The sequence below is a fragment of the Podarcis filfolensis genome, assembly GCF_964270895.1.
Source record: "Podarcis filfolensis genome assembly, chromosome: 10".
Lineage (NCBI taxonomy): Eukaryota > Metazoa > Chordata > Lepidosauria > Squamata > Lacertidae > Podarcis > Podarcis filfolensis.
Window position 1 is genome coordinate 58,480,106 of NC_139612.1, and position 18,184 is coordinate 58,498,289.

At 42.3% G+C, this 18,184-nt stretch overlaps 1 protein-coding gene across 3 annotated transcripts in view; it reads left to right on the top strand.

The window, feature by feature from the left end:
• CECR2 (CECR2 histone acetyl-lysine reader) overlaps positions 1 to 18,184 on the top strand; it is a 118,387-nt gene that overhangs the window by 62,016 nt on the left and 38,187 nt on the right. For all 3 annotated transcript variants that reach the window (XR_014538735.1, XR_014538736.1, XM_083572546.1), the window contains exon 2: positions 3,454 to 3,548. Coding sequence is in view for 1 of the 3 variants with exons in the window: in XM_083572546.1 (XP_083428672.1) it covers positions 3,454 to 3,548 (95 nt within the window). In the remaining 2 variants the exon portion in view is untranslated. The remainder of the gene's footprint in view (positions 1 to 3,453; positions 3,549 to 18,184) is intronic.

Sequence of the window (18,184 nt, forward strand, 5' to 3'; positions counted from 1 at the left end):
CTCAACCCTAGTGCCTTGGGGGTCTGTATCTAGCTTCTTGCTATCTCCATCCTTGCCTTTCTCCAGGCGGCTGCTGCTGCTGCTTGGTGAGGTGGATATCCATGCTGTATGCAGAGTGTGTTTTCCCAACGACCATTGCAGGACTCCAAGGGATTTAGTCGTGAGGGGGGAGGGAGAGATGTTAAACAGGCTTTTCCCTAATGAGCTGTGACGCCAGCTGGAGAGGGGGAGAATATGGCTTTTCTCTCCTGTCCAGTGTTCTGTGACTGTATAGAGGGGGTGGAGGAGGAACTGTGTGTCTCCATTTTGTACCTCCTCCCACCGGTCCAGTACACACACTGTGCTGATTTGCTGCCTCCTCCGTTTCCTTTTTGCTCTGTCCCCAATGCATTTTGGCAAGGTTCAGATTTCTGTGCTCACAGCTCAATGCTCAAGGAGAAAAGAGAAAAACAAAGGACTGAGGGGGATGTGGAGGGAGAGTCACTTACTGCCCTATCTCAAGACTGCACTGTGCAGTAGAGCTAGTGAGAATCCTGCTCCTTTCTTCATTTGCCAGAAAATCTCTGAAAATTAATGGTTGCTATAAGTGGTTTTATCATCTGCTTTAAACATTCATGCTAGCTACTGTCCCACATTGGCCTTCATCATTTGGGCTTGAAAGTTTAAATATTATATTTATTTTCCTAAAAACTCATTTCTTCAACATATGCTTTAATCAATAGAAATTAATCCAACAAAGATATTATCTCATTTCCCATATTAAGAGTGTATGTGAGTTATGTACAGCAGAAACTGTAAGTTTGATTCTTTGGATATGTAATAGAAGAGCGCTCACACCCATACATACTACTCCAAATTGTTCTTTAACCCAAACATTGTTTTCCACGTTCAAAAAGCTGTTTGAATTGATACAAGTGATGCTTAAAAGGGAAAAGAAATTGGCATATTCAAAGAACTAAGAGGCACAATAACCAAATAACAAAGATCCATATATTAAAAATAGTATAGTGCTTTGAGCTCCCTGGAGGAAAGGAAGACTATAAATGAAATAAATAAATAAATTTTAAGAGTACAGTCATACCTCATGTTACGTTTGCTTCATGTTACGTTCTTTCAGGTTACGTCCTGCAGCGACCCAGAAGTACCGGAAAGGGTTACTTCCGGGTTTCGCCACTCGTGCATGCGCAGAAGCACAAAATGATGTCACATGCATGCACAGAAACGCCAAATCGCAACCCGCGCGTGCGCAAGATGCGCTGCTGCGGGTTGCGTTCTTTTCATGTTGCGAATGGGCCTCTGGAACAAATCTAGTTCGCAACCAGAGGTACCACTGTATTAATTAAACATGAAAAGGTTTTTGCTATTTGTGTACTGTGTATGCTAACTCTTTGAATTGTATCTGGAAAGACCTACTCACAGACCCATAACCATTTATGCTTATGTGGATATATCCCAATACTTGCTGGCTGCCCAAAATGCACCAGGAAATAAGAGCATAATGAAATGGACCAGGCTGTACCCTGTGCCATATTTAATGTGCATACCTAAAATCATGCAATGAAGATTAACAGTAAACTAGCACATGTTAATTTATCTTTCGTAGAAGCAGAGGGCTCCTCTGAGGCTTCAGTCCATGCAATTTCAAGAACATTTTTACAGACTTTACAATGGACTAGAAACTTGTGCTTTTTAAAAATGAGATCCCCATAAGACTGTATAATGTGCTTAGTGCTACATTCATCAAGTTTTATTTGCTGCTCTACTAGGAGTGCCCTAATTCCCATCAGTGGCGTAGCGTGGGGGGTGCAGGGGGGGCCGGCCGCACCGGGCGCAACATCTGGGGGTTAGGGCGCGCAAATCCATGGGCTAGGGGGCGCAAATCCACGCGTTAGGGGGCGCAAATTACTTGCCTTGCCCCGGGTGCTGACAACCCACGCTACGCCACTGATTTCCATTTCCCAAAGCTGATTCAGGAGGATACCATAGTTGATGCTATCAAAAGCCAACAAGTTCAATAAGCAAGAGCAAGGTTGCGCTTCCCATGTCCTGCACTCTGCAGAGTTTATCCAAGGGCCAACTCAGTTCCATGCCAAGGCCTGAACCTAGATTGGAATGGATCTAAACAATCTGTATCCTCCCATAATGCTTGTACTGCCCTACCATGGTTCTTTCCACCACCTTCCCCCAAATTCTATTTTTGCACTCTGGCCTCAACCAGTCAGCCCTGCTCCGCTAGATTTAAAAAGCCAGAAGGGATAGAGGTCAAGGGGCACATAGCCGGATGCACTATTGCCACCACGTTGTCCACACCAGCTGATTGTATAAGGTGAAACTGATCCCACAGAACATCTTCAAGATTGGCAGTGGATACTTCAGCTGGAGCTGCGACAAGTACAGAGTCATGATCCTCCAAAACTGAGCAACTTTACCCTCAAAATGCATATCCAGTTGGTCATACTGGGAGTCTGTAATCTCTGGAACATCCAAAATAACTCAATCAGCTGGCTACCAGAGGATGCTGTGCTAGCTGCAGAATGAGCCTTTTTTGCAGCCCACAGTGCCACATGGTAGGCGTGATTTTGCCCCCCCCCCAAAAAAAGAACCTTTACAGTGGTGCCTCATAAGACGAAATTAATCCGTTCCGCGAGTCTCTTCGTCTTGCGGTTTTTTCGTCTTGCGAAGCACGGCTATTAGCGGCTTAGCGGCTATTAACGGCTTAGCGGCTTTAAGAAAAAGGAAACAAACTTGCAAGAACTCGCAAGACGTTTTGTCTTGCGAAGCAAGCCCATAGGGAAATTTGTCTTGTGGAACGACTCAAAAAACGGAAAACTCTTTCGTCTTGCGCGTTTTTCGTCTTGCGAGGCATTCGTCTTGCGAGGTACCACTGTATTGATTACATCAAGGTTGTGCCCTGCCTGGTGTGTCAGGAATGATGGCCATGAAGTTTTGAGTTGTTTAACCTTTGCTTACAGGTGTTTTTTGTTTGTTTGTTTTGCAGTGAATTTAGACATCTAAAGATCAGGAAAGGGAAACAGATATATGCATGCCTACATAATAATGCAAATTATTAATCACCCACCCACCCCAGTGTTAGCTGTGGGGGGGGGGGAGTTGTTGCCAAAGTATGTTGCGCATGTTATTTTAGACTCAGCTGGAAGCCATTTTTCATTCCTAGCTCAACAATTGCCTTACTCTTGCTATCTTTGGGCATAGTGTCAGTTTCTGTGTGTAAATCAATAATAATAACTACATACCATTTGTTTCAGGACAGTGAAATACAGATTATAAAGCAGTTAGCATGCTGGAAATTCCATACAAATGATAACAATGCAAATTATATTTGTTCTGCTAGAGTTCACTGTTGGTAAGATCACATGTTTTCAATGCTCCCACCACCAGTCTGGAAGGAAAGGATTTTGGAGAAGTGTTTTTAAATGTTCTTTCTCTCATTAGGAACTTGAAGCAGCTCTTTACAGTGATGATGTGGAGTTCATCAGTGATCTGATTGCCTGTCTTCTTCAGGGTTGTTACCAGCGCAGTGACATTACGTGAGTAGTCTCATTCCATGGTTTAAATGTTTTTTGAAATAAAGAGAATTAACCCAGTTGAGGTGTGATACAACTTCTGCGGAGTGCTGAAGAGATAGATGCCAAACCTGAGTCCTGAATAAGTGTCAAATGAATTCTAACAGCTTTCTATTCTAAAGTGGCTATTACTATTTTATTCATAGCCCAACTATCATATTCGGATTCATAATTTATGCCTCAAATATTTGTATGTTGTTAGTATGATTGGTTAAATGTGGACCTCTCATTTGATCCTGCTTAAAACCCTGCATGAGAAAATCCAAGGGCTGTTACTGGAGCACTGTGCAATTCCATTTAAACAAACAGAGGTTGTGAAACATAGGCACTTCGGATGATCTAAAGCAGTAGCTCCCAAACTTACCCCTTCACAGACTATTTGAAAATTGCTGAGGGTCCTAGTGGACAACTTTATTATTATTTTTACCTTTTGTGGATTCCACAGAATTCAAATTGCAATGCAATAAAAAAACACAATATAAGAAATAAAGCATTTAAAATCAATTAAAATCAATATGAATATTTAATGCAAAGCATATGCCATCTCCTGTCTTCAACCACAATTTCGTAGACATGCATGCACCACCTAAATGATGCTTGAGGACAACTGGTGGTCCAGAGAGCACAGCATTCACACTGATCTGTGATTTGTGACGCCTGATTTTCTTCTTCACTTTGCTTCCCTTTTAGAAAGACTTTAGAGATGTGTTAAATGAGTAAAGTAAAAGTAAAATGTCCCCGCTTTCTTTTAACATAATAGTACACTGATGGCCATTGTGTACATGATAAAATGTTCCCATTAGATGCTTACTTGTAACTATTCTAGAATGCAGTGAAATTTTGCAGTGTTATACAGAGCTCAGGGTGGCCCGCCCATGAGGCAAAGTGAAGCCACCTTGGGCGGCGAAATGGGATGGTCCGCTGCTGCATACAGAGGTGCTATGTTTGGGAAGGTCCAAAGAGAGCTGTTGCTAGTCAGTGCATACAGTACTGAACTAGATGGGCTAATAATCTGACTCAGTGCATAAGTCAATTCCTTATGCTCCTGTGTTCTTCCTAGGTAAGCCTAGCAGACACCTCTTCTTGTGGCTTTAATAATGTAATTGTATAGGACCCTTAGTGCATTTGCTGATAGCCTACCTGCTTCTGGTAGATGGAATGCATTTCATCACGATGTCCTGTTATGCAACATGGGACAGAAATTGAGCACTAAATGGAATTGGTAATAACCAAGATGATGGGCATTTTACTTGGTCGTGGGGTTTAGGAAAAGAAAATAACAGTTCATCCAGAACATTCAAACCCCTGAGTTCTCAGCAATTTCCATTCAAGGATTTGTTGTTATTCTCAAATGTGTGGGACCAGGGCTCTATATTCTAAGTCACACTCCTCTTTGAAGGGCAATTTCTGGCAGAAATTGGGAGTATAAAGGGGGCTCAATCAAGAAGATTGCACTAAAGACTTTAAGCCAAGGCTGTGTGAGCTCTCATCAACATGGCAGTGTGTTAACTGTGTCTGCTTTCCCTGCCATAAATACTGTCTGCCCGTCTGAGAATGGTTTAATTTTTATATAGCGATTTACATCTATAACATGTGTCTCATTATTTATTTATATTTTCTTGCACAGCATGTAAAAATTGTTGACTGGGCTGGAACTGCTTGGCTATTGTTTTCTGTATGCAGCATGATTAAAGTACTTCTGCTAATTATAATGTACTCTAAAGTAATTTTAGAAATGGAGGCCTAGCTGAGAACCATTCTGGTGCACAATTTAAATGTACTTTGGGTTAATTTGCTTATTTGTCTTGAAGCGAAAACATGTGTCAAGTCTGTGCCACATGGCATTGGGAGCCTTCCGATTCTGGCTTTAAAAATTGTCCTGTTTTGTTATACAGAGAAAGAAAGAAAGAAAGAAAGAAAGAAAGAAAGAAAGAAAGAGTGTATGTGTATGTGTGAGGATGATTAAAACAGTCTTTTTAATGGGTATACCACAAGGCAACTGTATTTTATAATCTGAAACAACCTTTTCTTCCGGTAGCGTTTTGAGGCGTCTGAAAAGATTACTACAGCGTGTGCCTTAGAAATGTCCACTACCTAGTGGTTAGAAGTGAAATGCCTACTTATCCTGTCTCTATTTAAAAATGTTCTACTATTGTTCAGCTTCTGTTCTGTTTAATGCAAACAGAAAAGCTCCACACTCACGGAGACTAATATGACAATACAATGTCACAGATATGTGTGACTTTTCTTGCTGGAGCTATCTTTGCCTAGTAGTAGGGCTCAATTAAAGATTTCAGCAGGCACTATCCTGGCTGCTTGGTTTGGCCAAAGTTGTAAAAACTTTATGAACGAGAGAGAGGGAGGATTAACTGTTTTTACCAATAATTTTATTGTTTTATCCTTTTTATCCTGTTGACATCAGGCACTGGACCCTTTTCAGTTCCTGCTTAAAAACTTATTTAGGCAAGCCTATCCAGGGGTCCCTTTACCTTTACCTTATCCAGACACATAGATTTTGACGTGTTTTAATCTCTTTTTAGTATACTGTTCCTTTTAATTATCTTTTAATGTTTTAATTACTTGTTTTTAACGTTTATTCATAATTTTAATATTTCTTGTAAAACTACATAGAGGTTTTATGACATTCAAATGGTATATAAATTTTGTTAGACGGTGGGCTGACTGGATGAATGGATTGATAGATAGATATTGGCAGGATACAGTTAATATAGTGAGGCCAATGTAATGCATCCTGTCTCTGGGGGGCAAACAGTCCTTTCTTCTTCATGGTCACTATGCTGGCACATTTATGAGATCTGCTCCTGGGTAGAGCAGCATTTCAGAGTCTTCTAGAATTAAGAAACTGCTCTGAAGGTGTACTACTCCCCTCATGCGGGGAGCCCATGTGCTAGGCACATGCCTAGAGAAGAGCGTAACCATCTTCGTGCCCACTTCTCTTTCAAACTCCGCCTCAGTAGCATCGTACGCTCAACTTTTCAAACCAAGTGGGCTGCAAGAGTACTTTGACATGGAAACTGTGGGCCGCACACTGCCTTATTGCCGGTGTGGGGGTGGATGAGGCCAAAATTTGATGCTGCCTCCAGCCTTCATGCTGCTTTCCCAAAGTCAGCTAAGCGAGGTGCTGGGCTTTGGGAAGGAGACAAAAAGTTCTGGAAGAGTACTAGAGCCCTTGTACCTCCTCCTCAAAGCTGCAAAAGCGCTAACTAGTCTTAGCCAAGGAGGCAAGAGGACTCTAGGGCCCTGGCAGAGCCCTCACCCCTCCTTCCCAAAGCTCAGCACCTCAATTAACGGCTATGGGAAGGCAGGGCAAGGGCTGAGGGGGCATCAAATGTTGCTGAAGGCAGCCAAAAAAGGCCTCGAGTGTCATATGCAGGCCTTGGGCTGCGTTTTGGAGCACCCTGCTCTAGAACTCAAGATATTTGTCTGGCCCTCTACTTGTAATAGTGTTTTTCTTAGGGTGAATGTAGTGTGAGAGTATCATTGTGGCTGAGAAATAAAGCAGTTCCCTATTGTCAGATACTTCTGCTGTGGGTGTGGAAAGCAGTCCCATATAATCAAGGCCTCTTCTGGCTGTGTGCTTTAGCAATGACCTTGCAGCTCTTCCTCCTTTCCAGTCTCCTCCTTTTAGGTAGCAGTGAAACTAGCCTGCTTCAGCTGTCATCTCTAGGTTAAGTGGCTGCATTTGCTTCTGTCAAGCTCGTACATGTGTCTGCGATGTGATCTGTTATTAGATTAGACGGCTCCCATCGGCTCTCCATTCCCCCAGCTTCCCAAGGGATTTTGTGCTGTTTCAACTTTCTTCCAATTCTATCTGTGGGAGTGCTGTTGGAGTCCTTGTATCAACAGCTAACTTGCTTGGCTGTGATATTTTAGTTACTAAAGTCTATTTGAGAATAGATGGGGGGAGGGGAATATTTTTAAGTGTGCCTCTTACCTTGCTAACTGAATAGTTCTTAGAATAATAGCATTGTAGAGTTGGAAGAGACCCTGAGGGCCATCTAGTCCAACCCCCTGCAATGCAGGAATCTCAGTTAAAGCATCTATTCTTGGCTTAAACTATCTAGCACCTTCCCTTACTTAAGGATTACTTCTCACAGACTATACATGCACTCTCATAAAATATATGTCTTGTGTCTGAAACCTGTGAGATGTGACTGTGAACATATCTGCCCCCTGCTTGAATATGCATGGAAGGAAAAAGCACACTTATAGTACAATATATGTATATTTTGTACTTGAATGTAGGATTCTTACCTGGGTTGTAAGAAATGCCCCCGAGTGGACTATTTAAGAGCTGAGTACTTTTCATAAGCCACTAGATTGCACAACACTTCCTGATTGCATTGCTAGAACTGGTTTTGCTCAAAAAATTAATTTCAAATCAAGCATTGCAGTGAAACAGATGGGACTTAGGCAAAGGTTAAATTATCTTCCTAACAGATTTTTTGCCCCAATTTTACAACTTCATATTTGAGAAAACCCAACCAAGTTATGATGAAGTGGCTGAAAAAAAACCACAATGATCTTATGTGAAATTCTTGTTTTTTGTGTTGCATCTAGTGCTGATAACTTACAACTTACTCACAAGGCTTTTGTCTCTACCCAACATTTAAGTCAGGCTTGGGAATCACACATAAGAATAATCCTGCTTGATCAGACAAAAAGTCATTCTAGTACAGCACCCTGTTTCCAAAAATGGCAAGCCAGCTGCCTCTAGGAGGCCCACAAGCTTGCTGTTGCTTAGCATCTTTTGTTTTCTTTCTTTTAATGAAACCACATTAATTTAGGACAAATCCTCTTCAGAAGGCAGCTTACAATAAAAATGCTAAAAGCATCTTGATATTTCAAGATATAGGCATCCCCCCACTTGCGCGCAATCGACTCATGTGTGACTGTGTATACGTGCAGCACCGAGACATAATCAAATCAAATAATTTACCATATTTTTCGCCCTATAGGACGCACTTTCCCCCCTCCAAAAATGAAGGGGAAATGTGTGTGCGTCCTATGGGGCGAATGCAGGCTTTCCCCTCTCGCTCTCTAGGCTTCAGGAAGCTCTCCGCAAGCCTTGGGAGCCCGGCGCGACTTCCCGCCGGGTTCCCAAGGTTTGCGGACAGCAGCCTGCAGCCCGAAACACGGGGAGCGCAGCGGAGCACGCCCCCTGGCTTTGGGCAGCTCTCCGCAAGCCTTGGGAGCCCGGCGCGACTTCCTGCCGGGCTCCCTAGGCTTGCAGATAGCAGCCTGCATCCTGAAGCCTGGGGCGCACTGAGCAGTGCTCCCGGGCTTTGGGCAGATATCCGCAAGCCTGGGGAGACCGGCGGGAGTTCCCGCCGGGCTCCCTAGGCTTGCAGATAGCAGCTTGTTCCTGCACCTGGGGGGGGGGAAAATAATTTTTTTCTTTATTTCCCCCCCAAAAAACTAGGTGCGCCCTATGGGCCGGTGCGCCCTATGGGGCGAAAAATACGGTAATTCAAATGGAGGGAGAGAGCAGGAGAGTCCCCGTGGCTCACGAGGAGACCCTCCCCAGAGCCCAAATAGGATTTCAGTGAGGGCCAAGAAGAGGCTGATGGTGCTGTGGCGCTTTGTTTAGGTTGCTTAGCCCCCCTGCCTAACACTTGATGCGCACGGTAGCGCAGCAGTGGCCATTTTCCTATGCGTCCTCCAGCTTCCTGCCGGCCCCAGAGCTTCATTTCCAGTTATGGATATTTTTGCAACAGTATTTTTGATTGAATTAGAGAGAGAGTGGCAAAGAAGGGTATTCAGAGGTTTCAGAGGTTGCTCCCTACTTATGAGGTTTTTACATATGTGTGGGGTGCCAGAATGTAACCCCATGTAAGTGGGGAGTTGCCTGTATTGTACTTTTTTGAATATGAATAATAGCTACCATGGCTAATAGCAGTTAGTAAATTTACTGTCCTTAATTCTTTCTAGGGAAAGTAAACAAGGTTCCTTTTCTGCACTGCCTTTGGGAGCTGACTATAGATAGGCACAGGTCCTTAGTGGAAAAAGTATGCTGCATTACCTTGCTTGACTTAACTTCTTCATAGGTTCACAAGCTGTTAGAACTAGCCAGAAGGCTTCTCCTTTGGACTTCCTCCTCCCAGTAAAGATAAGCAAAGAGCTCCGTTGTGGCTGTCTGGGGTCAGGCCTGCAGCTGTAACTCAGATTAGGTTGACCTTAATCAGAAACAAGCCCTTTTTTGACAAGTCATGATAGATAGATTGCTGTAGGGGAGAGAACATTAGTCATCCCGTAGGTTTTTCTCTTTCTCTTGATACACTCTTTGCTTCTTCTGACCCTACTAATGATGTCTGAATGAGGTCATCCAAACACACATTAGACTCCTCCCCATAGTCTTCATTTATTTCTAGACAAGTTGCATTTGTGAAGAAAATATTGCCAAGTAATTTAGAATAAAGCATTAATGACCTTGGGTGTCACTGGAAAAATGCTCCCTTCTGCTGCAAAGAGAGAAACATTACACATCTTGCCCTTTCATCTTCCTGAACTTAGATTGCCCTCTCCCAGCCTAGAAGAAACTATATAAGCAGACATCCCTATGGAAGCAGGCTTTTTTTTGGGGGGGGGGGTTGTTATAAAGGTAAGTGCCAGTGAACAGTTTTGTCGTTTTATAGACAGCAACTACTCACTGCTCAGTACATTTATGAGTGCACTAGAATGACCCCACCCCTAATCATATGATGCTGCATGGATAATCATGCTACCCCGGTACTGGGAAAAAATGGTGTCAAATTAATTTGTTTGCATATCTATTCAACTATGGTCAGGACTGACCCCCATTAGCTGGCCTGACCTTTGGTTTAGGTGGTAAATTGGGAAGGGTTGCAAATTTGCATGTTCTCTCCCAGCCCAGCTTCCCACCCACTTGCTCGCTTCCATTTACCGTATTTTTCGCCCCATAGGATGCACCGGCCCATAGGACGCACCTAGTGTTTTTTTTTTTTGGGGGGGGGAAATAAAGAAAAAAAATTATTCCCCCCCCCCCCAGGTGCGGGGCTGGGGCGGGGGAAGCCTGAGCTTCCCCCGACCCCAGCCCCCAGAACAGGCTGCTATCCGCTAGCCGTGGGAGAGCCCGAAGCTTGGCTTCAGGAAGCTATCCGCTAGCCGTGGGAGACGCAGCTCTCCCACGGCTAGCAGACAGCTTGCCTGCACCCAGAAGCTAGGGGCGGAGAAGCTAGGGGCTAGCGGAGGGCTGCGCGAAGCCCAAAGCTTGGGGTGTGCTGAGCTCAGCGCGCCCCAAGCTTCTGGGTGCAGGCAAGCTCTCCGCTAGCCGTGGGAGAGCTGCGACTCCCACGGCTAGTGGATAGCTTCCTGAAGCCTGGAGAGCGAGAGGGGTCGGTGCGCACCAACACCCCTCGCTCTCCAGGCTTCAGCGAAAGCCTGCATTCGCCCCATAGGACACACACACATTTCCCCTTCATTTTTGGAGGGGAAAAAGTGTGTCCTATAGGGCGAAAAATACGGTAGTTTGTTAGGAATCATTTTACTGCTTTGCCACGTGGAACTTAACATGCAGTTCTTTCCCTGTTTACACTTACCTTATGTACACCTTATGTACACTCACCATTTCATTGTAAAAAGCCTCAAAGTGGTTTACAAAAATGTAAAACAATGAAATCAAGAAAAATTTACAACCATACTTAAAAGCATACAAAAATTAAAATACCAGAACAGATTAAAATTCCCTCAACTTTCTAAGCATCTGGGTAGGCTTGTCTAAATAAGAATGTTTTTAGCAGGCACTGAAAAGAATTCCTTCGTGTTATTCTAGTCTTTATTATCTCTCCTGTGCAAATTAACTTTGAAAGCTTTGGGGACAGAAACATATCTCCTCTGAAAGCATTGTTCACATGATGCTTTGCAAGTAGTAATCTTAATTCCCCTGATCTCAGCAGTTTTATCCATGCCATCAGCCATGGTATTCTTCTACTCCAACGTCTTTGGGAGGTTTCAGAAAATGGTGCTTGGAGGACTGTCTGCATTAGATCACATCGGATCCCACAGAGATCTGTTCTGTTCACCATTGCATGAAACTGCTGGGGAACATTGTCCGAAATTTTGGAGTGAGTTGCCAGCAGTATGCTGATGATACTTGATGCTATTTCTCCTTTCTACTTGAATCGGCTATGGAGGTTTTTCATCCTTGAACATTTGTCTGGGGTCAGTAACACTAGGGCAGATAAAAATCAAAGTTTAAGCCATACAAAACAGCTTATTATGCTGGGAAATGCCAGTTTTTTCTTATGTGTTGGAAATTCTAGATGGAGTCATGCTCCCCGCAAAACAATTGCTTCCTTCAATTCACAGGTTGTGGCAATGGCTAGAAGCACCTTGTGTCAATTTGGATATGCCAGCCAAACCCCTTGAAGAGGGGGATTTGACTCCTGTGGTGCACACTCTGGTAACCTTCAGCCTACACTACTATTATGTGCTCTGTGTGGCACATTTGAGAAAGGTTTAGAAAACCCATCTCTTACAGAATATAGCAGCCAAGATAGTTATATCATATATGGGCTACAAGAACTCTTTGTAAACTCCACTGAGTGCCAAATTCAACATGCTGGTACTTTTAAAATCCCATGCTGCCTGTGGCTGGGATACTTGATAGAGTGCCTTTTCCCATTCCACATACTGCAATCCAGTTGCAACAATTTATTTCAAGTGCCTATTACCATAAAATAAGTGCCAACACCCAATAGGACTTTTTCTGTTATAGTTCTAAGATAATGGAACTTTTCTCCCATAAGAAATCTGTTACCATTGTCAAGAAACTTGGCAAGTTTAAGTGAACCTTGAAGACTTTTTTAAAAATTCACATTAGCTTTTAGTAGTAGTAGTAGTAGTAGTAGTAATAATAATAATAATAATAATAATAATAATAATAATAATAATTTATTATTTATACCCCACCCATCTGGCTGGGTTTCCCCAGCCACTCTGGGTGGCTTCCAACAGAATATTAAAATACAATAGTCTATTAAACATTAAAAGCTTCCCTAAACAGGGCTGCCTTCAGATGTCTTCTAAAAGTCTGGTAGTTGTTTTTCTCTTTGATATCTGGTGGGAGGGTGTTCCACAGAGCGGGTGCCGCTACCAAGAAGGCCCTCTGCCTGGTTCCCTGTAACTTGGCTTCTCAAGCGAGGGAACTGCCAGAAGGCCCTGCTCCTTCAGGTATACTGGACCTAGGCCTTTTAGGGCTTTAAAGGTCAGCACCAACACTTTGAATTGTGCTCGGAAACATACTGGGAGCCAATGTAGGTCTTTCAAGACCAGTGTTATGTGGTCTCGACGGCCGCTCCCAGTCACCAGTCTAGCTGCTGCATTCTGGATTAGTTGTAGTTTCTGGGTAGTTGTAGTTTTAGCTGCTGAATCTATCAACACTACAATTGCTTCTTTGCCATTACAGTTGAAAATACATACTTACTTTGATAGTTGTTTTCACTGATTTTATTACTGTTATTTTTCCCCACCTTGGGAATATTTTATTGAAAAACTTTTCTAAAGTCAATAAATAAATGTGTTCAGAATAGGCCTTGTGTATGAAATTATTTAATAGAAATAGTCTTGCCAGTTTTACTTTTAAAATGTCAGCTAGCAAGTGTTCTTCCAGAATGCTGATAGCTTTAGCCAGGTAACCTCTACAAGATTCCTGAATGTATTTGCCTTTCTTTGTCACAGTGTAAACAAAGTGAAGAACAACCCTCTTTTTCTTCCAGTATGATGCCCCGCTCCCTATCAATTTATGAAAGAGTCATGGTGCTTCTGCTTATTTATACCATTGCTTTCGTGTAATGCAATTTCTTTCTTTCTTTCTTTCTTTTAAAAAATCTTAATAGTGATATTCAAAAGCAAGGATAAAAAATAATATTTGTTTGGGAAAGCAAATGGTTAGGCTCGTTTGGGAAAATGACTTACCACAGAAGGAAAGATAAAGTTGAAGTTTGAGGGTAGCTGGAAATTCTGTCAAACATCTGGTTCCCATTTCAGGTTCTCATTATAGCCTGAATCAAAGCAACAACCATTCAGTGGTAGTCTACACAAATTGACAAGAGAACCTGGAGTGCTCTGCTAAGAACAGAGGCTCATTGCGGCTTATGTGGGGCAGAAGGGCGGAAGCTTCTGGTTTTAACCACTTATGTAAAAGTCAAACTGAAATGCCCAAGATGATTGGTTGAGTCAACAGACTCTTCTCCCTGGGGGAAATGGGAATTAAATGCTCAAATCCTAGCCATCTTCCGGAAATGGGAAATTTCATGGCTCAGTATGTTTGTTTCAACAGGAAGAAGAAATGGAAAAAAAGAAAAGAACAACCACTGAGATTTTCTTGCCTATTTTCAATCATGTTACCCAACACACACATTTCTCAGATATTTGCTGCTGCACATACAAGGAGCATATGAATTTTGCTCCTGTTAGCCAGTCTGAAATGCTCTGATTCATCAGGATTCAAGTGTTAATAATTTGCTGAGGACACCCATTTCTATTCGTTTCTCAACAACCATATTGTTTAGCACTAGGAGGTTTAACTCAACCTTTCACAATCTAGTGCCTTACAAATATTGTATTACAATGCCTATCAATCATAGCTTTGCTGGCTGGGGCTGATGGGTATCTGAAACTCTTGAGGACACTGTTTCAAGTGGTACTAATTATCACCAAGTTGGGGGGGGCTGCTTTAATGGATCAGCCAAAGCAGATTCACATACACATTACATAGCAGTATAAACACTTTTGATATTGCATATATACATAAGGAATGATGCCAACTATGGATCCCTATAATTACTATATGATCCCTCTCACTGAAAACATATTAGGTATGCATACATAGTGATTTTTAGGCGTACAATGTGAAATATGTTAATTGGCTCTAAAAAAATTTAAAGTTTTAATCAGTTATCTCTTCTTCAATTGGTTGATGTTGGTGAAAAATTCTTGGAAATACCTTCCTGCTGTGAAGTATGCGCTACTCAGTTTGCACCAGATTTGATTGATTCATCTTAATAATGGATTTTCTTTCAGTTTCTGTCAAAAATTAGCAAAAAGTTGTGGCAAGCTGTAAAGTAATTCATATTTTCCCCTTCAGAGTCTTAAAAAAAGCCCCTTGGTGGGTTTTATCACATGTGTTTAATTAAGTTTTAAAAGCTAGACTCTTTTTTAAATAAATATTTTCATCAGCCCAAACACAAGCTAACAGTTCACAACTTGATAAACTTTGCTGCTTTCCAAACATGTTCTTAATGTAGAACTGGAAAAAAGTATGCTCAGATAATGCATTTCAAATCCAGTTCTCAATTATGACAGAGAAAAACAAACAAAACAGGCTGAAGAATTATTTCTTAGTTAGGTTTCCATTATGACAGTCTTACTGAATGTTAATGATAATCTTAAATGGTCAATGGCTTCTGAGAGGGGTGTGTGTCATCAATCATTTAGTGATTGGAACTTGGAGGAAATCCGGGCCAGGGGTCTCTTAATAGGATTGTTGATGTCAGCAGTTTCAGGGAATGATAAATCATTGAATGTTTATATGTGAGCCAGTCATAAAAGTAATTGTTTGACTCCACAAGCATGTCTGTGGTGGACATGGGTGTTTTTTGGGTGTTTGGGTTTTTTTGTGGTGCTTTGTTCAGTACAGTGGTACCTCGGGTTACAGATGCTTCAGGTTACAGACTCTGCTAACCCAGAAATAGTACCTCGGGTTAAGAACTTTGCTTCAGGATGAGAATAGAAATCATTCTCTGGCGGCGCAGTGGGAGGCCCCATTAGCTAAAGTGGTACTTCAGGTTAAGAACAGTTTCAGGTTAAGAATGGACTGTAGTTGGTTATCTGTGCTGCTTGCCAACAGGTACAGAGAAATGGATTGTTATATTTAGTACTAAGGTTTAAAATTAAGTATTCTAAATCCACATTTTACTTTGCTAAAGGAGATTCTAAACATGGAACTTTGAATTTGAATATTTAATCTTAAGAGTTATATCTCCACCCATCCCAGCCATAACTGCTTTCAGGTGTAATGCCAAAACAGTCTGGTCCTGGTTGTTACCACAGGACTGAAGCAAGTCTAATGTTTCAGATATTTCTAAGTTTTCATAACTTGGGGCCTTGGGGTGGTGACTTGTCAATTGAAGTTTTCAATTACTAGGCAATTTGCAATATGAACTTGTGGGTTGTGCTCAATTTAGCAGCAGTGGTGTGTGAGTGAGAGAGCTTTACCTATTGTGGCAGAAAGCTCAAGTAGACCAGAGATTTGGTGATGCTGTGCTGTCAAATTCCACCAGAGTGGTGTGGCTTCCAGAGTACTGCGCTGGAGACTCACTCTGATTGGTTGTGGGTACAGCTAGCCAGACTGCTGGAGACAGCTCTTGGTGGGGGGTGGAGAGCAGGTGTAAATAGGTTTCCTGGCATTCAGCTGGATAGGAGTATAGCCCAGGGGCATAGCGCTGGGGGGGGGCTGCTGGGGCGATGGCCCCGGGCACATTTTTCTGGGAGAGCAGTGGCAGGGCAGCAAGAGGAGGACACAAAAGTCACACGCCCTTCCAATCAATCCAATCATTGAAAGGAGGGTGCATGCCTGCCCTGTTGCATCCTCCTCACATTGCCCTCTGCACCCTTGGCGTGCCCATGCCACCCGCCCCAGACACCATGAAGACATGTTCCGCCACTGGTATAGCCTCTACACTGTGTGTAGCACCCACCCTGTGGAAAATGTCTACAGCCAGAGAAGGAGGTCTCTGAACTAGGTGATAGATTAAAATACAGTGACTAATGTCATTAAAAAATATACATACAAGTGAGAACTGGAAAGCTGAACTGGAGAAGGGAGAAGTGGAGTTGTAAGGGAACACTCTACTTGGGTCTAAATTCAGTATACATGGGATAGATCTTCCAGAGAGTGAGACAAATATTCTGAAACCAGTTGGGAATGGTGTGGTGATCCCGTAGTCTATTACACTAATAGAGGAGCCTCAGGAGTGAGATTCATAGAAAGGAAACTGACAAAAAGTGCCAACTCGTTTCAGAACCAAAGTATTAACACCTCAACTATAACATCTCTGCAATTAGTTCATTAAGGAACAAAGCAAATATTAGCTACATATTTACCATCTTGTCGAAAAGCTTGTAACATCCACTGATTTTAATATATATAAATGTACTGTTTCTTGAAAGAATTCTATCTCCAGACACATCTTTTGCTTTACCTGTTTTGTTGCAAAATAATTGTTTTATAAAAAAATCTTTTTCCTGTGTCACTTCCCTAAGTCTCCAAGTACCAAGATCTTTCTATAAAAAGCAAAAAATAGCTAGTAGTGAGAGGGGGCACACATCACTATGCTGTCCTGCTGGTGCTGTTGCATGAGACGGTGATGGGTCAGGTTGGTGGTGATTGCCTTGCACCACAACCTCACCCCCCCAGCCCTGTCCTGATGAATACAGCCACTGCTGCAGCCACACTGTCACCACAGCTTACAGGATCACTTAGGGTGCATATCTGCAGTATCCTGAAGGATATGCAGAGTTCAGCAAATGTGGTTGCCAACTAACCTCCACAAAAAGTCTAGTCTATAACAGCAGTTTGATCTGCAGAAATCTGTCAAGCTTTTCATGCCTTGAGAAGGACATTGTCGCCTGCTTCTGTCTGTAGATCAAGGTGCTGTTAAAGGCACAGGGAATCAGTAAAATTATTGTCAACCCTATCCGCAAGTGAACCAAGCCATTTTCTGTGACGAAAGGGTTTGCATTGTTTCTAAGGGCTGAGCAATGGGCTGAGGGAAGTTTCTAGTTGAGAGGAAATGCTAGTACAGTGATCATCAGATTCTAAGTATGAACATCTGCTGAGCTGCCTCAAGGGAAGATGTTCTTAATTGTTTCTTATAAAGCTATTATATCCAGAATTTCATTCTTGGTGTCATGATACTTAGCAGGATGGAAGAAAATGCAAAGAAAATAAAACGCTTTCTGAATTCTTTGGGTTAACTACATAGGTAATCATGTAATTCCCCTGTCTCCTTTACATAACTGTACAGTGGTATCTCAGGTTACAAACACCTTGGGTTACAAACACTTCGGGTTACAGACTCCGTTAACCCAGAAGTAGTACCTTGGGTTAAGAACTTTACCTCAGGATGAGAACAGAAATCATGCGCTGGTGGCAGCGGGAGGCCCCATTAGCTAAAGTGGTACCTCAGGTTAAGAACGGTTTCAGGTTAAGAACAGACCTCCAGAATTAATTAAGTTTGTAACCAGAGGTACCACTGTACTTGGTTCAGTTTTTAGTTACTTGAGATTGTTTGAGTGAAAAAAAATCTCAGAATTTTTCTATTTATATTATTTTTATAGACTGCTAATACTAAAAAAAACCAAGCAGTGTGCAGCATATTAAAAATTGTGGAAGGAAGGGTGTGTTTTCTTTCCTTCTCTGTAATAATAAACCTAAACCCCTGCTACCACCAACATTTTTATTTCATTTATTTCTCTGGATTCTTAATTACCAGTAACCTGGTAGCTGTAGGGTAAATGTGTGGTACAAAACTAGTCAGTTGTTATTGTTACAGTTT